General features: G+C 51.8%; 7 protein-coding genes across 7 annotated transcripts; 1 reads left to right on the forward strand and 6 right to left on the reverse strand.

Moving 5' to 3' along the window:
* Positions 1-134: 134 nt before the first annotated feature.
* BO80DRAFT_376327 (uncharacterized protein) lies at positions 135-2,246 on the reverse strand. The gene is made up of 5 exons (XM_025716654.1): positions 2,156-2,246; positions 1,754-2,107; positions 681-1,688; positions 478-628; positions 135-415 (listed from the first exon to the last, which is right to left on the reverse strand). The coding sequence occupies exons 1-5, from the start codon at positions 2,201-2,203 to the stop codon at positions 156-158; spliced, it is 1,821 nt and encodes a 606-aa protein (XP_025577728.1). The 5' UTR covers positions 2,204-2,246; the 3' UTR covers positions 135-155.
* Positions 2,247-2,400: 154 nt separating this feature from the next.
* On the reverse strand, positions 2,401-4,179 carry BO80DRAFT_500236 (aurora family serine/threonine-protein kinase). Its single transcript, XM_025724225.1, has 3 exons — positions 3,933-4,179; positions 2,654-3,877; positions 2,401-2,605 (listed from the first exon to the last, which is right to left on the reverse strand). Exons 1-3 carry the CDS (start codon positions 4,026-4,028, stop codon positions 2,480-2,482), a joined length of 1,446 nt encoding a protein of 481 aa, XP_025577729.1. The 5' UTR covers positions 4,029-4,179; the 3' UTR covers positions 2,401-2,479.
* A 2,611-nt stretch (positions 4,180-6,790) lies between these two features.
* On the reverse strand, positions 6,791-10,767 carry pex1 (AAA family ATPase peroxin 1). Its single transcript, XM_025716655.1, has 4 exons — positions 10,553-10,767; positions 10,251-10,490; positions 10,121-10,199; positions 6,791-10,064 (listed from the first exon to the last, which is right to left on the reverse strand). Exons 1-4 carry the CDS (start codon positions 10,661-10,663, stop codon positions 6,853-6,855), a joined length of 3,642 nt encoding a protein of 1,213 aa, XP_025577730.1. The 5' UTR covers positions 10,664-10,767; the 3' UTR covers positions 6,791-6,852.
* Positions 10,768-10,977: 210 nt separating this feature from the next.
* On the forward strand, positions 10,978-13,923 carry BO80DRAFT_491685 (DNA replication licensing factor MCM7). The gene is made up of 4 exons (XM_025723717.1): positions 10,978-11,451; positions 11,503-11,636; positions 11,686-13,603; positions 13,657-13,923. The coding sequence occupies exons 1-4, from the start codon at positions 11,137-11,139 to the stop codon at positions 13,714-13,716; spliced, it is 2,427 nt and encodes an 808-aa protein (XP_025577731.1). The 5' UTR covers positions 10,978-11,136; the 3' UTR covers positions 13,717-13,923.
* A 175-nt stretch (positions 13,924-14,098) lies between these two features.
* Positions 14,099-14,500, reverse strand: BO80DRAFT_442539 (putative adhesin; the record flags this gene model as incomplete). Its single annotated transcript, XM_025721272.1, has 1 exon — positions 14,099-14,500. One exon carries the CDS (start codon positions 14,498-14,500, stop codon positions 14,099-14,101), a length of 402 nt encoding a protein of 133 aa, XP_025577732.1.
* Positions 14,501-15,688: 1,188 nt separating this feature from the next.
* On the reverse strand, positions 15,689-17,076 carry BO80DRAFT_349653 (ATP-dependent (S)-NAD(P)H-hydrate dehydratase; the record flags this gene model as incomplete). Its single annotated transcript, XM_025715514.1, has 6 exons — positions 15,689-16,573; positions 16,626-16,658; positions 16,715-16,725; positions 16,782-16,828; positions 16,882-16,921; positions 16,983-17,076. The coding sequence occupies 6 exons, from the start codon at positions 17,074-17,076 to the stop codon at positions 15,689-15,691; spliced, it is 1,110 nt and encodes a 369-aa protein (XP_025577733.1).
* Positions 17,077-17,361: 285 nt separating this feature from the next.
* On the reverse strand, positions 17,362-19,001 carry BO80DRAFT_500241 (uncharacterized protein). The gene is made up of 2 exons (XM_025724226.1): positions 18,733-19,001; positions 17,362-18,680 (listed from the first exon to the last, which is right to left on the reverse strand). The coding sequence occupies exons 1-2, from the start codon at positions 18,736-18,738 to the stop codon at positions 17,667-17,669; spliced, it is 1,020 nt and encodes a 339-aa protein (XP_025577734.1). The 5' UTR covers positions 18,739-19,001; the 3' UTR covers positions 17,362-17,666.
* Between the last annotated feature and the right edge of the window lie 48 nt (positions 19,002-19,049).

Below are 19,049 nucleotides of genomic sequence, written 5' to 3' on the forward strand. Positions count from 1 at the left end.
TACGGTTATGGGAAGCCCGCACGAAGTATAGAGGGCACGCGGGCAACAACGGACGTTCTCTATGATACTGGAAGATGGTAGGATCTTAACAATGGAGAATACCGTATTGTTATTGTAAATGAAGAATCTCACGAGTCTCTCCATCGCAAAATAAATCATAGCATTAGGAGATCATCATAAGGACAAGCTGCCAGCATATCCAAATTATCCTGGAAAACATTCCAAGCAACGGTATTCGAAGGGGTCAAGTGCCAGATTCCATCACCATTTCTACAAAGGAGAAGATTCACCTTGGAATAGCGGCCGCCATATGAAAAGTCTCCCCAGGCGATGACTTGAAGGTCCGGAAGACCATCGGCACTGAACGCCCAGTGCGCGAACATGATTACATGTTCATCGAGTACATAGGGAAAACCTGTTTCGACTTAGACTCCTTTGCATCTTCATTGTGGACTTCTATGGGTGGGATTCGCTTACCTTCACCATACTGATAGGTATATAGAGGGTCAGAGAACCAGTTCGGTTGCCCAGACTTAATAACACTTAGTCTATCAAGAATAACTCCACTTGTTCTAATATGTAGCAGTTTGCAGGATGGTCTCGGTTGCATCCTTGGCAAGTGCATTTCCTAGTTCTCAGTTAGGAGCTACAAAATTAGAGATTTGTGAATCAGCACATACCAAGGTCCTAGCTGGAATGGAAGATCCAAAACAAGTTAAATGTGTTCTTTGTAGGATATTTTCCAAATGCAAAGGCCATGCTAGATCTCCATCGATAAGGTACTGACCACCTCGATCCGTCAGATGGTGCATAACAGAGAGTTTGAGATAACGATGGTTTGACAGTCTATCTGTGAGCGTGGTCCAATTCATAGGCTCAGGGAGCATTAGATAGAGACTCTCTAGATTGGGAACGTGCTGGACAAAATTGCAGATCGTCTCCGTGATGTGCGTATACCCATCTTTCCCAAGACTATCGAGATCAAAACCCAGCTCGAAAGATTTCAGCTCCATTGGCTTTCCAGCGTTGTGTATCCGTCGTACCCAGTCAAGGGATCCCGGGCAGTTTCGCAACTTGAGGCTCTTCAGGTGTTCGATATTGAACGCATGCGCCATTTCCATATCAGTATGTTTAAACGACACAGCTGACAGGTGAAGATTCTCAAGAGATGAAAGTATGATCTTTTTAGCTCCAGGGTGGAGATTGAGCACTCTTTGTGAGAAGAAGTTGTCTGGGACTCTGGTGGGCTGGGAACTCGATTGACGAAATCCATCAGTCCATATTTCCTCTGCACGATCCCAGATCAAGAGATCGAGAGTGAGGGATTGGATTTGATGGCCATGGACTTTGATGCAGTCTCTGACGGCTTTGAAGTCGTCATATCGATGCAGTCCCTTCCAGTCAAGGGACCGTAGTCTTCTGAATTGGACAAGATCCACCAAGTACTGACTTGCACCACATTCTCCGCCTGTGATCAAAGTAATGGATTGAATATGTCGTTGATTGCTAAGGATAGTGTAAAAGATGGCTTCCGGAATACATGTTCCTACCTCCCACCTGTATTCACATAAGTAGATTGCCCATGTTGAGTAATGCGGTGCTAACCGGAAACTTCGTAGCTGATCATCTGGGAACCTCAGAGAGCTCAAGACACTATTGAAGTCAAAGAAAGGGTCCATGACTTGACCCTGTACTAATTTATCAACCATCGCACTTCCAAGTGTCGGGTGTTCAAGCAGGTGCGTTTACTCACCTCCTCCATACTCTCATCTATATCCGTCTCGCCATCGATCGTCCCATACTCAACATTGTCATCATCTGGCAATAGGTCTGGAAGCCCAGCCTCGACATCATCGTCTATGATGTGTTCCTTGGCATCGTGGTGGACACAACGGGCTTCGAATTGCTCGTGGATGGGAATAGTGAAGCCAAATTCCCGTGTGTATTTTAAGTATTTCCGTGGTATCTTCTCCAGAATCGCGACCAGGTCCTCGAACAGCACCTCCGGCGCAGATAGGATCAGGGGGCGGTATAGATGTGGTAGGGTTATATCATGAAGCCGCCTGCAGACTTCACAAAGACGCCTCAAGTCCGTACGACTATCGATCTTCACTGATAAGCTATTTGCACAAGGTTTAAGGAGGGATCATCTTACTAGGCGGATGGTCATATCCAATAACTCTGGCGGAAGCTTGGTCAGCATCTTGACTATACCTATCACCAAGGACCACACTGATGAGACTAAGAAGGCACCACATCAGGAGTGGATGATTGTGGTCCCTGTAGCTAGCGGCGGCAGAGGTGTGGCTCCAGGCGGTGACAGACACTTGGACCCCTGCGTCTTAGGCAGACAGATGTTTTCATTACTGTATTGACAGTTCAGTTACAGCTTTTCCCAAGAGATTCTGATGCACTACTATCACTAATTGAGACACTGGCCAGTGACCCCTCCGATGGCTTCGATAGCATTGAACTATAGCTACCTCTTACTACTGACTTGACTGGGCTTATCTTGTTTTGCTACGCCCTCGCAGTGTTTTACAATCCAGGGGTGTTGTCGGACTTGCTCCAGAGATATCCTCTGATCGGAGTCAACCACAAGTAACTGGATCCCTGTTAGTATCTGGTTGTTGCTGTCGAAAGATAAACTTACCTTTTTGATAAGATCCTTGGCCTCAGAGCTAACAAAAGAAGGAATCGTCATATCACCCCTGGCGATTCTCCGCTGTGTCATAACCGGCGTGTCCTCAAAAGGTGCGCTTCCCACCAGAAACTCGTACATAAGAACCCCTAGGGCCCATAGATCCACCTTTTCATCATAAGGTTTCTCGTATCTCTTCGGGTCGACCATCTCTGGCGGCAAGTAGTCCAGTGTTCCACACTTCGTGAGCCTCCGACCACTTGGCGCATGAACACTCCAGCCAAAATCCGACATCTTCAGCTCTCCGTGCAGACCCACAAGGATATTCTCGGGTTTGATGTCCCGGTGTATGACATGTTTACGATGTAGGTATCGTAAAGCACTCGCCATTTGTGCAACGTATTGGGCAGCCATCCACTCCGGGAAGCGATTCTCTCTTTGCAGGTGCTTGTATAACTCCCCTTTGCCAGCATACTCAAGAATCAGGACTATTCTCTTCTTATCGTGGAAGTGACCGTATAGTTGTAGGATATTGGGGTGGCGCAAATTGCTCTGAATCTCGATTTCCCGAGCCACCTGTTTCTCGATTCTTCCTTGTTGGATCTCATCCTTGTGCAGTACCTTCAGCGCACAAACAAAGCCAGTCTGTCGCTCTCGTGCAAGATATACTCGCCCAAACTTTTCCTTTCCTAGGGGTCGGCCAATCTCAAACATGCCGAGATGGAATATCTTGGGGACAGGTTGCTTGATAAGCGGGGCGGAATGTTCTTCTGCCTTGACCGCTGCGTTGGATGTAGAAAGGGTGCGTCGAACGAGGGGAATAGGTCGTCCGCCTTTGGCTTGAGTCACTTGGGAAGTCACGACTGTGCTTTGTCGCTTGGCTTCACCAACATGGTGTTCTCCTGCCTTGGACGCTGCATCTGATGATTTCTGTGAAACAATAACCACAGCGAGGGCATGTCGAGCCCGGGAAGGGGCTTTTTCGTCTTTGGTTTGAGACACTTGAGAGGCGACATGATTGGCAGCTGTGCTTTGTTGCTTGGTACCAATGATGTCTTTTCCCTCCGCCTTGGCCAGTTTATTGGGTGCCTGCGTCGAGATGACTGAGAGGGGCTTTCGAGATCGCCGAGGAGATTGTTCGCCTTTTACTTGAGCCCCTTGGGAAATAACAGCCCTGGAGCTTTCCGACGGTCGGTTTCTATCGGATGAACGTGTGCTGGTGGTTGCAGCCTGCCCCTGTCAACAATTACCCTCAACGCGTGCTTGAAAGGATAATTCGACGCAAACCTACCTTGGACTTCTGCTGAGAATTATTCTCATCGTTCCAATCGTTCTCATCGCGGACAGACAGGTGCCTGAGGCGAGCCTCAAGCGTCTTAAACGTCATGCTGGTGCTGCTACCGTTGTACCGTTTGTTGGTTCCAGGAAACGAGGGAAGTTGACGTGGTTCTAGAAACTGCGACTTGAAAAGGTGCCCGTGGACGGCCGTAGCTTGGACGGAGCTTCTTTTGCGATAGGATCGTGAGCACTGAGCTGAATTGGATAGATCATGTTACACAGAGGCAGTATGGTAGCAACTGGTCGCCCTGGAGACCGAGTTGGCTGGACGGGAGTGCTATTGGCTGACCCCCGCATAACAGCCTCGGACAGTCTTATGGAGTCAGCACCTGAACATCGTCCATCGAGAACCTATAATTCTACATAAATTGAACACACTCGAGATTTGAACAGCTCTACAATGAAACGACATGGGCGGTAGATCGACACGCTCTTTCTATCTTCAACCCCCCGGGTGCTTCTCTGTTTTCTCAGCTCTAGCGTCACTAGAATGCTACCGTGGTTCAGTGGTGATATCATTCCTGATCTAGATCCATACAGAGAACCTCGCTACCCTATGCATATCTAGCATGTCTGCCTACATAACATTGAGACATGATCCAAGAATTGCACTGACATTCGAGTCCTTAGACTAGACCCGCAAACCGGCCACGCTGGCCCATGCCGATCAGACGGCGCATTCAGATACTTGGTTCCTGGCTTCTCGGACAGCATTTCCAGCTCGCCATCGAATTCGGACCCCTCTGACATCTCTAGATCGAGGGTATCTACGGAGTAGATTCTAGACTGTGGCAAGACAGGTGTGGAGACTGGAGACTAGCATGCGGGGACTCGGTCCGTCATCGCTATGGAGCCATTTTGGTGTCTTGCAGGCTGCTAAACTAGACCTGTCTGGGCTTAGTGCCAGTGTGCCATTTGATCGATGGAGGACGATCTAGGGAGTACACAGTATTTGTATAATATAGGGGAATCAGGCGGAGTTAATAAAGTAAACTCAACCATCTATACTCGATCGGTTCAGCAACCTACCTAGCCTGTTCTATCATGAGCAGGCAAGATATAGACGCGGGTATTTCAACATTTTCCATGTCAGTTGCACATCAGTGAGACTGTGGCCGATCTAGCCTTTAAACATATTATGGGAAACATTATAAGGTGAAGACCGTCAAGGCCAATCCCGAATTCTAGCAAACATATTATAGATGAAATCCATTGGAAACACACATGTCAGTGTAGACTATTCACTGTAGCTTGCCTGAGGGATTTTAAATCACTTCATGGCAGGCACTTTCATGATTGTTGACTGCTACTCCTCGGCTAAGTTAGCTTCATTACTTAGCAATCAGGGCGGCAGGCTTCGGCGTCAATCCATGCTACGCTCTTTCTTTCATCGGATGTATGCTTACCGCAGTTGTCATCTCATCCGTATACGAAATATGATTGGTCAATAGATGCAGGGATTACATCCTTAGAGCAGTTTCTTCGGGTGCTTGGAAACCGCAGTCTACACTTTCTGTGTAGCCTATCGACTCCGTTCATAGTAGAGTTTCGGATACATGGAGACCGCAGTTGACATCTCGTCCCTACGAGAGATGTTATTGGTAGGGAGATACCACAACCCCTGCATTTTAGAGGAGGTATGCTGGCCCCGGCTCATATCTCATCTGTATACTCCGTACTTGCCTGAGGGTAATCATATCGGTTGCATGCTTACCGCAGTTGACAAGTCGTCCGTACACCAAACATGATTGGCCAAAAAAAAAAGCAGGGGTTGCATCCTTAGAGCAGTTTTGTCGGACGTAGAGAAACTGCAATTTATACTTCCTCTGTAGCCTACTCCGTACACAGTAGAGTGTCGGATACATGGAGGCCGCGGTTCACATCTCGACCCTACGAGAGATGTTATTGGTGGAGAAATACCACAATCCCTGCATGTAGGATGTATCCTTACCGCAGTTCACATCCCATCTGATTTATTCCCGAGAGTGAATCTATCGGATGCATGTCTACCGCAGTTGACATCTCGCCCGTACAGCATATATGATTGGTCAAAAGAAGCAGGGAGTACATCCTTAGAGCCATTTAGTCGGATGTATGGACGCCGCAGTTTACACTCCCCTGTACGGAGTACTGTAGGCTAGAAGATCGGATACATGAATACCGCAGTTCACATCTCGGTTCCACGAGAGATGTTATTGGTCGAGAGGCATGATCCCTGTCTGTCCAAAGGAGGTGTGCTTACTCCGGTAGATAGGTTCACAGCTCATTTAAATTAGTACCTGAGAGTAAATCTATCGGATGCATGTTTACCGCAGTTTACATCTCTCCTGTACTCTGTAGAAGATCGGATCATACTTACCGCACTTGACCTCTCACCCTTGACGTACTCTATCTAGTTTGTAGTAAGATTTGCTTAGAACTTGGAATTAATGTTTTGATGTTCCCCTTCCCGTCCTCGCTTACCCAACCAATCAAGCTGCTCCATTTCCTACCATCCTTCCTATATAACCCATTGTAAACCTATAATCAGTGCCTTCGGGCATTTGGTCAATTTGAAACGATACAGAGAAGATTAGCATGGCCCCTGCACTAAGGATGACACGCTCAATCAAAGAGAAGCTACCAGTTTTTTTGTGCACCTTTACCGGGTTGGTTTTGGAGGTAGGGGTTTTTTGACGCTTAAGGTTGACGGTTTGAGAGGGTGGGGGTTCGAATCTCGCTTTGACTTGTTCTTTTTTTCTTCCCCATTTCCTTCTCTAATCTAAAGGTATATACTCCCTACTTTGGGGGTTGGGCAGTAGGACTGGTTTTAATGATATATTTTGCTTATATTGCAACAGTGGTATGTACTAGGAATAAATATTGTACATGATTCACATTAAGCTCGTTCGTCCTCCTATCTCTTGGCTGCCTTCGCCGGTGGGCATCTCGCCATTTCGACCGAAGATGAACTCCCGGTAGATCCCTTCCAGACGTCGTCTCTCGGCTTGGCTGAGGGAGCTGCGTGTTGAGTTGAGAGACCGTTCCATGTGCTCCCACCGGACAACAATCTCCTCGCGCGTTTCCTCCTGAGCGGCCCCGTTGGGTGCCGCTGCCTGGGTACTGGTCGTGCCCTGTTCCGACTGTCGTTGGCGTCGTCGTGCGTTCTTGATAGCATCAAGCTTAGACGCGACAACTGCCGGAGAAGGCATCGACACACTTCCAGCTTCCTGTTCCGTGGCCGAGTAAAGGAACTGGATGAATGACTTGGTGCTGGTGCCCGTTGATGACGGCTTTGTGCCACTTTTGGCCGTGGACTTGTCATTCACGGAGTGGTCTCCGAGAGCATCGTGAACAGCTTCAAGATGAGCATTGTACACCACAGCCTGCAAATCAGCACCGGAGAAACCCTCTGTACGGGCTGCCACTTCATCCAGGCGGGCAACAACTTCCTCGTTCATCGCGAGCTTCTTGCTCACCGCTTGGATGATGTCGAGCCGGTCCGCATGGTTGGGCATGTCACAAATCAGAGACTTGTCCAGACGTCCTGGTCGCAGCAGTGCGGGATCGATCAGATCGGGCCGGGAGGTCGCGGCGAGAACATATACCCCGGAGAGACCTTCGGCACCATCCATCTGGGTGAGGAGCTGATTGACCACACGGTCGGTGACACCCGTGGAGTCGTGACCACGTTTGGGCGCGATACTGTCAAACTCATCGAAGAAGAGAATGCACGGTCGAGCAGCCTGCGCTCGTTCAAATAGATCCCGCACACTCTTCTCACTCGCACCGATATACTTGTTCAAAATTTCCGGACCCTTGACACTAATGAAGTTCAGGCCACACTCGCCTGCTATCGCGCTAGCGAGAAGGGTCTTTCCACAACCAGGATATCCGTAGAGCAGCAGACCCGAGCGCAGACGCAACGGGCACTGTGCGAAGATAGGAGCATATTTGGTGGGATATTGCAACGTCTCAAGAAGCATCTTGCGGGTCTCAGTTAATCCACCGATGGCGGAGAAGGTCGTAGTAGACGAGGTAAGAGTAACATTTCGAAGAGACGCAGGAGTGAAGCCTTTAATGGCGTTCTCAAAATCATCGGCCCCAAGGGTAATGGCTCTTGACGAGGCCAAGGAATCCTGAACGGAGCGAATAAGGGCCTCATTCCGGGCGCGCGAGACAAGAAGGACCAAATCGCCGGGCATGTATCCGTCCGTCTTGCCAGCGAGATCCAGGAAGTCTACATCCCTACCAAGCACAAAGCCGTCTGCTCCAGCTGAGCTGGGACGACTGCCGGGATTGGAAGGGTTCAGCCACGAATCCTGAGTCGCGGAGCTGGACTTTCGCGCATGACCATTCATCGCAGGCGGAGTGCCCCGGTCCTGAATGGTGAGTTGCTCCAGTACTTTTCGTCGACCTTCCTTGTCTGGGGCCCTTAAGTGGATGATCTCCCGGACGACGTGGCCTCCAATGATGACATTGTTCAAAGACTCTTTCGACTGCGCTGTGGCCAGCAGCACCACGGAAGAGTTCATAGAACAATACTCGCGCACCATGGAGCAGATCACTTCACTGTTCTGGCGGCTGCGACCATTGTCTCCTCCGACCTGGAGCTCTGTCTCTACAGGACACAGCTTATCGAGATCGTCCAAGATCACAACTGACTGTCCACCGAGACGGGCACACCAGGAAGCGGACATGAAAAGGCGATTCAGCGTTTCTTTGATGTTCGAAATGCGGGTTTCGTCAGTTACAAGCTTCCGGCAAGAAAAATATTTCACGTTAAAGAGGTAATCCTTCCGCACACGGTGGGCCAGAAGTTGACTCAAGGCTGTCTTTCCAGATCCAAGACCACCAGTGAGCAAGATGGAGGATGACTTAGTCAAGTTATCGATGGCCTGCGAGATAATATGGTCGATTCCAACCATTTCAGGAACTGCGGAAGGCAATGCATCCTCCGATGGATGGGCAGATGAACTCGATTCTGCTGGGCGGGGTATTTCAGCCTGCACTTCCAGTGGCAGTTTGGTGTCTGACCCCAAGACCCATCCTGTCGCGGGTTTGGCTGTCTCGGAACTGCCCTTCAGTGGAGGGTCAAATCGGAGAATAGCACCATCGAACACGGTCCCGGTGGTCTGGTAGTCGGTACTTGGTAGGACCATCCCATCAGTCAAAGGTCCCGCTAGTAGCCCCTTATCCAGACCAGAACCACCGTACAGGATTTTGATACGTTCTGCCAATGCATCCCTCGCGGCGGCGGTGTCAGACCCGAATTTCAATCCGTCCTTCTTCTTAGACGCATCACCCATGAAAGGAAACATCTTCAGCGTTTTCACTGCAGACCGCTGCAACGGTGGAGGAGCCGCTTCGACCCGAACAATACCACCTACCAGACCCTCAGCACCTAGGGCCCCAGACAGCAGAGTCGAGACAGCAATGTGTTGGGTATCCGGGGCATCAGTCCACGGAATTAACCTCGCGACTAGCTTAGTTGCCGGTGTTCCAGCATCGCTGCCTTTTTGTTCCGTTTGCTCCACCTGTTGCTGCGGATCGGGCGGAGCTTTCAGACCAGCTGGCTGGACGACCGAGACGCAAGCCCAACCGGCGCCCCGAAGCTCGTTTGTGGCAAGCATGTCCGGATCAACCCAAACGCGGAACCCCTCGTTATTGTCTTCTTCTGCCTCTTCGTCGAAGTATTGATCGGACAGTTGACGGTCGATTCCTCGGAAGAAGAGAGAGCCCCTGCTTGTCGAGTCGGACCGACTGCTCTTTGGCCGTACCGTGCTTCCGCTGCTCCGTCCCCCAACACTCCTCTTGCTGCTTCCAGCAACGCTCCGGCTATCCCCTCGGGATCCTCTTGTAGCCTTCGGACGGGTCTTTGGAGCGACGATAACTTCTGCGTCGGGCGCAATCTTGGCGAAAGGTGAGGTATTGGGCGGGGCGGGAGTCAAAGACGTAATGACAATGTTCGCGGTCGACGTTGGAGATAGATGCAATGCAAGAGGATGCATATGCTCGGGTTGAGTTGCGGTGTACGTAGGATTGGGTAGAGCCCGAATCTGAGACAGAAGGTTGAGCTCTAGGAACGTAGCATGGAGCTCAATGACTGCAGGAAATTAGCCAAATTTGCACACTATAGATGGTGACGATCCTAAAACATACTCTCCCAGTCTTCCGGCGTCAGCGGTTCGATATTGATGGTGTGAGCAACGGGTGGATCAAGATGAATGTATATCCCGACCTAGGCGCATTAGCATCAGCGGGAGCCCCGCGGATCAAGTGGTACGCTTACCCTTTGTCCATCAGCAAGGCCCAAGACCCTTCCGAACGTTGTGTCCAGCTCAACGGTGGAGATGTCCTGCTCTCTGGCAGCAGAGGCACTGCTGATACCGTCTCTTCCAACAACCGGAGCAAGCTTCCGCTTGCTCGGCATTCCCGTCCATCCTAGATAGCACGACCGCTGCGCGGGGCTGCCATTGGTCTTCCCAGTGGTTGGGCGGTACTGTAATTCGACAATTACATTTTGTGCGGCCTGATTCAAGGTCAGCTAGGACAGGGAGTTCATGCGCCTGTCCCGACGGAAGCCTGGCTTACAGTATTGGCATTGACCAGCAGTGCGACCAGCGATGGTGGCAGGTTTACTAGGCAGTTCTTCAGAGGCACCAGGGAAACTTCCGCTGTGGTGGAGGGCTTTCTGGGGGCCATTCTCAGGCGCAAATTAGCACGCTCGTATGTCAGCGAGCAGGAGAGGGATAGAGCCGGGGTTTCTTGGGGAGAAGGAAAGAAGACCAGACTTCAGCATCTCCCCGGACTCTGTCGCATTGACTCCGCAGACCAACCACTCGCCGTTGGCCGAGGTGGCCCGCCGCCGATGGTCGGGCCGAGAGTTGTTCCTCTCCGATACACGTGTCTATAGCGCTAGCCCCGATCTGGACTGGCACACGATGCGGAATGAGCGACGCGAAATGGACGCGTCGCGACGTGACGGGTTGCTGCGGCACCGAAAAGTGCAAGTTTCCTGGACGGCGACCGCCAACTGAGAACTCCGCCAAGGGACGCTTTGGCCTAACCGCCGCCTTTCTTTTTACCTTCTCGGCCCCAGGCGATTTTAGCACGATCACAACCCGCCTCCATTGCCAGCGTCGGTCAATTGAACTGGCTCGTTGCCTTGTCGCATCATGGCTCTCAACTCCTACACCCTCAACGTCAACTACGAAGCGCAGTTGGATGCCTTCAAGGATTTTCTGAAGCACTTTAAGAGTTTTGAGTCGGCCTCGGAAGCGGCTGCGACAGAAGCTATCGAAGACCTTCACATCGACGAAGATGGCACTAGCGACGAGTATGACTTTATGGACGATGTCGACCAGGAGGGCGGCGCACAGCGAGCCGGCCGCAGACGTCGGGAACCGAAGCTCAAATACATGCAACTACTGCAGGAGGTCGCTGACCGCGAGCGGACAAATATCTTGATCGAGCTGGATGATCTCGCCACAGTAAGCGCTTCCTCCCGACCGTTTGATCGAATGACGCCTAACCGATTGCAGTATGAGAAAGGCCTCTCGGATGATGACGAAGACCTGCGGCTGGTTGAATCCGTGCAAAAGAACACATACCATTACATCGATCTCTTCTCTCGAGCGGCTGATGATCTGATGCCGAAGGAAAGCAAGGATATTACGTATGCAGGAAGTGCAGCGAATCAATAAGTCGAGGCTAATCGGGCGCAGGTTCAAAGATGACGTGCTTGATGTGATCATGTCGCAGCGTGAAAAGCGGAATGAGGCCATGAACATGGCTGCGGAAGCCAATGCTGATGCAGATGCTGCCCAGTCGATCTTCCCCCCAGAGCTGACCCGCCGGTACACGATAAACTTCAAGCCCCTCACTCCCTCCGGATCAAGCAGCGACCGCCAGTCCAAGGCCCTTGCAGTGCGCAATGTACGTGCGGAGCACATCGGTGGCTTGATCACTGTTCGGGGAATCACCACACGTGTCTCGGATGTGAAACCAGCTGTCGAAATCAACGCTTACACTTGTGACCGCTGTGGATGCGAAGTGTTCCAGCCGGTCACTACGAAACAATTCCTTCCGATGTCAGAATGTGTGTCCGCAGAATGCAAGACGAATAACTCTAAGGGGCAGCTGTTCCTCTCCACTCGCGCTTCGAAATTTGTTCCTTTCCAGGAAGTCAAAATCCAAGAAATGGCGGACCAGGTGCCTGTTGGACACATCCCACGAACCATGACCATCCACTGCCATGGCAGCCTCACCCGCGAACTCAACCCCGGTGATGTTGTTGACATTGCAGGCATCTTCCTCCCTACCCCTTACACAGGGTTCAGAGCCATCCGTGCGGGCTTGTTGACTGATACATACATGGAAGCCCAGCATATTACACAGCACAAGAAGTCGTACAACGACACGAACATGGACAGCCGAACCCTCCGCAAGATCGACCAGTACCAGAAGTCTGGAAATATGTACGAGTACCTGTCGCGATCGATCGCTCCGGAAATTTACGGCCATCTTGATGTGAAAAAGGCGTTGCTTCTGCTTCTCATTGGTGGTGTCACGAAGGAGATGGGCGACGGCATGCACATTCGCGGTGACATCAACATCTGCCTTATGGGTGACCCTGGTGTTGCCAAGTCCCAGCTGCTGAAATATATTGCCAAGGTCGCTCCACGCGGTGTGTACACGACTGGTCGAGGAAGCAGTGGTGTTGGTCTTACGGCTGCTGTGATGCGGGACCCGGTAACGGATGAAATGGTGCTAGAGGGAGGTGCCTTGGTTCTGGCTGACAACGGTATTTGCTGTATCGATGAATTCGACAAGATGGACGACACGGATCGTACGGCGATCCACGAAGTGATGGAACAACAGACCATCTCCATTTCGAAGGCGGGCATTACAACGACCCTCAATGCTCGCACATCTATCTTGGCCGCAGCCAACCCGCTGTACGGCCGGTACAACCCCCGCGTATCTCCTGTTGAAAACATCAACCTCCCGGCAGCCCTGCTTTCGCGTTTCGATGTCATGTTCCTCATTCTCGATACCCCCTCGCGCGAAGCAGACGAGGAACTTGCAAGCCACGTCACCTACGTCCACATGCACAACAAACACCCTGAAACCGAGGATGCTGGTGTTATGTTCACGCCTCAGGAAGTCCGTCAGTACATTGCTAAGGCGCGTACCTACCGTCCCGTTGTTCCCTCCTCGGTCTCGGACTACATGGTGGGAGCCTACGTGAGAATGCGAAAGCAGCAGAAGAAGGACGAGGCGGAGAAGAAGCAGTTCTCCCACGTAACGCCCCGTACGCTGCTTGGTGTCGTCCGTCTGTCACAGGCCTTGGCCCGTCTCCGGTTCAGCGAGGAGGTCGTCACGGAGGATGTGGACGAAGCGCTGCGCCTGGTCGAGGTCAGCAAGGCATCCCTGTCCACGGATGGCCAGTCGGGTATGGACCAGAGCCCGACCAGCAAGATCTACTACCTGATCCGCAGCATGTTGGAGAGTGGCGCTGCGGCTGTGGGTGACGGAGACGAGGGCGAGCTGAGCATGCGGAGAATCCGGGAGCGAGTGCTTGCCAAGGGTTTCACGGACGATCAGCTCACGAAGGCGATTGACGACTACCAGAACAACAACGTGAGTCTGCCTGTTTTCCATGTAGCGACATATGCTAACAATTCTCTCCCCAGGTCTGGCAACTGGTGGCCAACGACACCCGTCTGGTTTTCATTGATAATATGGACATGTAAGAGGCTACTACTTAATCTAGCACATTGCACACGGGGCTCGTTTCGTATTTCCTACTGTTATTTTGCCACTTTGGCTATTCTTCATACGTGAGAGACGTACATGAGACATGTTAAATTCTCGAGGATGGGTCGGTGTTCGGTGTCATTGACGGGTTTGGAACAATATGAACCATCAATTAACGTTCTGAATGATATTAACTGTGTAAGGAGTGTACATCTTCCATATCCACCACCACAGTAATCAGTACAGTACAGATACTCCATATAATACCCCCAACACACGCACACACATCCCGTCCGTCCCTCTCCACCTCCCATCTATCCCTATCCCTATCCCCCTTCCCCTTTCCCTACCCCCCAACACCCTCCCCAAAGAAAACCCCTAAACAGCACACCCCTCCCAAAGCCTCACCTCGGAACAAAGCTGCGCGCTCGCCCCATACGGATTATCACAAAGCGTATCGCACTGGGTATATTCGGGCGTGAAGACCAAAAACTGATACCCGGGGACATTCAGGCGGAACTGTTTCGTGTTGTCCCAGTTATTGGGGGAGGCTTTGTAGCCGGCGCGACAGGCGCAGTGGAAGCGGGTGCCGGTGTTGATGCAGGAGGTGGTGATGTCGCAGTGGTTTTCGCCGGAGAGGGGGTTGCAGGTGCCGCAGGTGGAGGTTGAGGGGGTGGAGGTTGAGGGGGTGGGGTTGGAGGGGGTGGGGGTTGCGGTTGTGGTGGTGGAGAGGAGGAGGAGGAGGGGGAAGAGGGTGGTGGTTGTGGTGGTGAGGTGCATTTTTGTGGGTTGGTTGGTTGTGTTAAGTTGGACTGGAGGAGTTTGGTTGTGGTTGTGGAGAGTAATGATGATGAGGATGGTGTTCGGAGGGTAGTGACAAGGCAGGGAAGGGTGGTTATATACCTTTGTATCCAGCTGGGATGAGGCTGTGAAGGGATCAGGCCATGATGGGCCAGAAGACGGATTGGTTCAGAGCGTTCAGTTCGTATACGATGGACCATTCTTGATGTTGGTGGCTGGGTGTTAGGATAGACGTCACGAGGGTCCACCCAGGGAATGACAATTCCCTCTGAAACATGTATCTCCGCAATAAGGCACCTGACGAGGCTTTCGTTTTCCAGGGAAGTTTATCTTGATGTTATGAGTGTCTGTTCGAGTGGAAAAACCGAATACGAGCTCTGGGACACGGCTCGAACGGGAGGCGAGCATTCTTCTTCACTGGGTCAATCGGGGCTGGGGCTCTGGTGGAAGTTAAAAGCGCTGATTAGAAAGTATGGGTGCCAATCAAGATAGACTTAGGATGAGAGAGTTATGCATACATGAGGAGTGGTCCGTTTTTGACGTGGATAGTCCTACCTGACCGGTGGATCATGATTTGGCCTGGAATGGGGTTGGCTGGATAGCTTGCTGGAGCTTAGATTCAGGCCGAGATTAGGCTCTCTGGCTCGGTGGAAATATGTCTTAGCTGGAATAAGCTATTGAAAGCGGCGTTGAACCATTGAAGTTGAAGACCCGAAGGAGATGGTCTGGATTCCTGGGGCTTTCAAGCTGTCAGGTCACACCAGATATGACAGCATTCTGTGTTCATGGTATGCCAGAGTCTGCGGGTTGCATGCAATGTATTTCCTCATTGGACGATCTAAGTTGCAACTGAAGGACATCATGATTTTGCATCTGGACGGCCAATACTATTACAAAAGCAATGCCCCGAGCCAGTTCCAGGCTTGCTGACCGGCTCTGCAGGAAACTTGCAGCCATGGTAGTAAGGGAAGAAGAAGAAATTCTCAAACGCAGTGCAATGGCGGAAGGTACTTAGTAGAATGTAGTGGCATGCGCTAAGGCAGACAAAGAAATAACCTTTGATGAATGTGCCAATTGGCACCGCCACCAGATACACTTTAAGTGTGCCTATAAATAACCTTCATTATGTCATATCCTGTCAACTCCCGACCACCTCGTAAACCACCCCTACAGCCGCATTTTCGACGCCTCCGGCTCCCCAATCAGGCGCAGGAAACTCTCATGAACTTCATCGGTGAGATCACTAGCCTGCATGCTCCGCCCCTTGGCCAGAAACGCTCGCCGGGAGCACTCCCTCGTGATGCTACTGCCCGCGAACGCCGCCAGAAGCAAAGTTGTGACCGGGGACATCCGCTGGTTCTCCGACTCTAGCTCCGCCTGAACCTCTTCTTTAGTTTCTGCCTCTTTCTGGTTGTCTTTCTCCCCCGAATCCCACAGCCCGTTATGGTAGGCCGCCCTCCAGGCCAAGAGCGTGCCCAACGACCCGGTGAGCGTATCTCCTTGTCCTCCGCTCCGCTTCAGCCCACCCTGGATGTCCGAGACAATACTGGTGACACCGTTGGAGATGATGTCATGAGGACCCTTCTGAATGATAGTAACGCCACCAAGCGCCTGGGAGAGCTGTTCACAGGCCTTGGTCTCCTCACTTGTCTTGCCACCGCCATCGGACTTGGAGCCAATCTGGGCTTGGCTGGGAACGTCGATTCCCATGGCTTTCGCGAGACGACTGAACTCGTTCACATTAGGAGTTAGAATACAATCCTTATACCCCTTCACCAGATCCGGGTCCTCGGTGACGAGAATCAGACCGTCTGCGTCCAAAACAAACGGTATCGACCGGGACCGCGCTTCCTTCATGACCTCCGCTACCACCTTGAGCGTGACTCCGTCGCGACCTAGACCCGGTCCAATCACGAGACAGTGGAGGCGAGGAATCATAGCGATAATGGGACTAGCGAGTGACGGAGCGTCAATGGACTCGGGGTTTTTGACGGTGTCGCTGCTTGGCAGTATCGGGTGGACCATTAGATTCGGGGAATAAGTTTTGATGACCTATCCACGTCAATGGCAACCCGGTTCAGACACCTTGATAACTGGAACTTACAACGGCAGCCGACTTGTCGCAGATTACATGGCTCTGTGACCTGTCAGAAAGTATCCCACCACGGTCGTGGTTCCCCGTGAATAGCGTACCATGTCACATCCTGCAATGCCATGTCAGCTTACAGATACTCATACTAACAGCAACTAGATAGCTTACCTAGTCGAGCCGATGCCATTGAAGAAAAGTAGGGAGCTCCTGTGTAACTTGAACACTATCAGCGCAATCGGCGCTATATGGACTGAAAGTGGGAGCATACTCTAAGGATCCTCCAATAACGGCAACACGTCCCTGTTGACCTTCGATGTGTCAGGAATAAGTTCCTAATGTAGGCTTCGCCCAGTCTTGTCAAAGGCCTACCTTTGTGGAATTTCTCGAGCATCGGAGGTACCAAATTGCGCACCTTCTTTAGTAGGACCTTGGAAGAGGCCGACACATGGTGCACCGACTCCATGATGAGAAGGGAATTAGCGATCGTGTTGCTCGAAGCTGTACGTGTAGCAGGAGAGATAATATGTCCTGGGAAGACGAGGGGATTGATTATTTGCAAAGCAATGGAGAGGAAGCCCGAGTCAAGAAGCAAGTCGCAGAGGGACCAGTGATGTCACCGCCTACGGGTGGGGCAAATGGGGTCGATAAGAACCGGTCGTCGAAGGATTACCAGCAATGACGCTGACAGGCAGATATAGTCTATTCAAGCTCTCCAATCTCATTCAAATCTACGACAAGGACAGTGACAGTGACAGTGACGGTGACGCCCGTTATTGTATGTAACTTGATAATATGTGAAGTGAAATGAAGAAAGAGACTGACCCTCCATCTATCGACACCTTGACGCTCGCTGATGCTCATCCAAATGGTACAGAAAGGACAAATGAAAACAAAGAAGACTAGTAACGTCGTATGTAACGCACCCTCGGGGTATTCCTCGCTGATGCTCCGGTTCCAAAAACAAAAGGATTCCACGAAAATGCTGAAGTCCGGGTGAATTTACTAGCGGGATATAGTTGTTGATTATAGATTGTGGGAGCTCATCGGGGCTCCTTATCGGCGTGCCGCCAAAGCGGTCAGCTTCTTGCGGCGGTCCAGCTTCTGCTGCTTGGCTGCCAGCTCCGCGCGCCATTCCTCCTCATCCTCCCGTCTGGCCGCCGCCAGTGCGGCAGCTTCTTCTTCCTCCATGGCGTCCAGGCCCGCCTCCATATCGGACGATTCCGAGTAGTAGTCATCGTAGTCATCCGCATACTCTCCTTCGTCTTCTTCATCGGTCCCCAGGTACTCGTCCATTCGAGACCGTTTACTGGCTCGTGACTGTGCCTTTCGATCGGCAGAGGTCTTTCGCGGAGGCAGGCCGGAAGTTCCTCGGTATTCATTTTGGCTTGCAGCAGTCGGAGTCGGTCGTGCAGTGCCTTTGTAAGATAGTGGCTCGGGTTCTCGCTTCTTAACGACCTTGCCGTCGCCAGGTTTAGTGCCTGCAGCTGCACCAGGAGCAACGCCAGGCTTCTTCGCCGACCGCGCATCTTTCTCCTTAGATGTTGCCTCCGCCGCCTTCTTCTTGCGTTCCACCTTGCTGAGCTTTTCTTTCGGTGCAGCCTGGTGTTTGAACATGCCCACTTGAGTCGGGGCCTTTTGTTGTAGCTGCTTAGCCTTCGCCATGAGATCCGCGAAAGAGCCTTTAGGAGGGGGCTTCGATGACACTGGGGGTGCCTTCTGCGGAGTGGACGAGCGGCTCTTGATTGCGGCCGTCGCCGTGGTAGAAGGAGCAGCAGGACGAGGCCTAGGGGCCGTGGATGTGGCAGGCCTCGTCGTAGTCGTGACAGTTGTCCTGGCGGGTACCGGGGGAACAGGTTTTGCGGGACGGGGCAACTGCTCCTCAGCCTTCCGTTTAATTCCAGCAACAAGAGGTTTGCGCTCGGGAGCGCGATCTCGAGGAACGGCAGTCGGCTTGCGAACCTCTGCCTTAGCATTCGCGGAGGATACAGGAGGCGACGGAGAGGTGGAGGTGGGTGGAATTGGAGACGGTTTGCCCGTCTCGATGGACGAAAGAACAGAATCAAGAAACTGTCGTCTGGTCAGCAGGGCCATCAAACTGCGCGAGACCCGGGGTTCTTACACTCATTTTGTCGCCTGATAACCAAGAAAGCGCGAAAAGCTATCGAATCTGTGGAGTCACAAAGAAGAATAGGTTCACCGTCGGTGGTTCGTCTGACGGGGTAACTTCATGACTTCGTTGCGGAACCACTAAAAATCGAGATTCCAGACTAGGAGATAAGCCGGATTCACGTCCTGGAGCCAGACATGAGGCACGACGTGAAAAGGGCATGCAACCGATGCTGGAGAAGCGACAGCTGGACACAACGAGGTCGTCCAGATAAGGCCGCCGGGCGAAAACGGTGCAGGAAGTCGCCATCCTGTCTTCTAGAACCAGCG

This window comes from Aspergillus ibericus (genome assembly GCF_003184845.1).
Source record: "Aspergillus ibericus CBS 121593 unplaced genomic scaffold BO80scaffold_9, whole genome shotgun sequence".
NCBI classification, from domain to species: Eukaryota; Fungi; Ascomycota; class Eurotiomycetes; order Eurotiales; family Aspergillaceae; genus Aspergillus; species Aspergillus ibericus.

What these genes read in the sequence shown, in the direction of transcription:
- BO80DRAFT_491685 (XM_025723717.1), top strand. Translation starts at nt 11,137, where the DNA reads ATGGCTCTCAACTCCTACACCCTCAACGTCAACTACGAAGCGCAGTTG. An exon ending in AGCTGGATGATCTCGCCACA is followed by an intron (nt 11,452 to 11,502) that starts GTAAGCGCTTCC and finishes AACCGATTGCAG; the next exon opens with TATGAGAAAGGCCTCTCGGA. An exon ending in ACGACTACCAGAACAACAAC is followed by an intron (nt 13,604 to 13,656) that starts GTGAGTCTGCCT and finishes TTCTCTCCCCAG; the next exon opens with GTCTGGCAACTGGTGGCCAA.
- pex1 (XM_025716655.1), bottom strand. Translation starts at nt 10,663, where the DNA reads ATGGCCCCCAGAAAGCCCTCCACCACAGCGGAAGTTTCCCTGGTGCCT. An exon ending in TGCTGGTCAATGCCAATACT is followed by an intron (nt 10,491 to 10,552) that starts GTAAGCCAGGCT and finishes ACCTTGAATCAG; the next exon opens with GCCGCACAAAATGTAATTGT. An exon ending in GCCTTGCTGATGGACAAAGG is followed by an intron (nt 10,200 to 10,250) that starts GTAAGCGTACCA and finishes TAATGCGCCTAG; the next exon opens with GTCGGGATATACATTCATCT.
- BO80DRAFT_500236 (XM_025724225.1), bottom strand. Translation starts at nt 4,028, where the DNA reads ATGACGTTTAAGACGCTTGAGGCTCGCCTCAGGCACCTGTCTGTCCGC. An exon ending in ATTCTCAGCAGAAGTCCAAG is followed by an intron (nt 3,878 to 3,932) that starts GTAGGTTTGCGT and finishes AATTGTTGACAG; the next exon opens with GGGCAGGCTGCAACCACCAG. An exon ending in CCAAGGATCTTATCAAAAAG is followed by an intron (nt 2,606 to 2,653) that starts GTAAGTTTATCT and finishes ACAGGGATCCAG; the next exon opens with TTACTTGTGGTTGACTCCGA.
- BO80DRAFT_376327 (XM_025716654.1), bottom strand. Translation starts at nt 2,203, where the DNA reads ATGCTGACCAAGCTTCCGCCAGAGTTATTGGATATGACCATCCGCCTA. An exon ending in TAGATGAGAGTATGGAGGAG is followed by an intron (nt 1,689 to 1,753) that starts GTGAGTAAACGC and finishes AAATTAGTACAG; the next exon opens with GGTCAAGTCATGGACCCTTT. An exon ending in CCATTCCAGCTAGGACCTTG is followed by an intron (nt 629 to 680) that starts GTATGTGCTGAT and finishes ACTGAGAACTAG; the next exon opens with GAAATGCACTTGCCAAGGAT.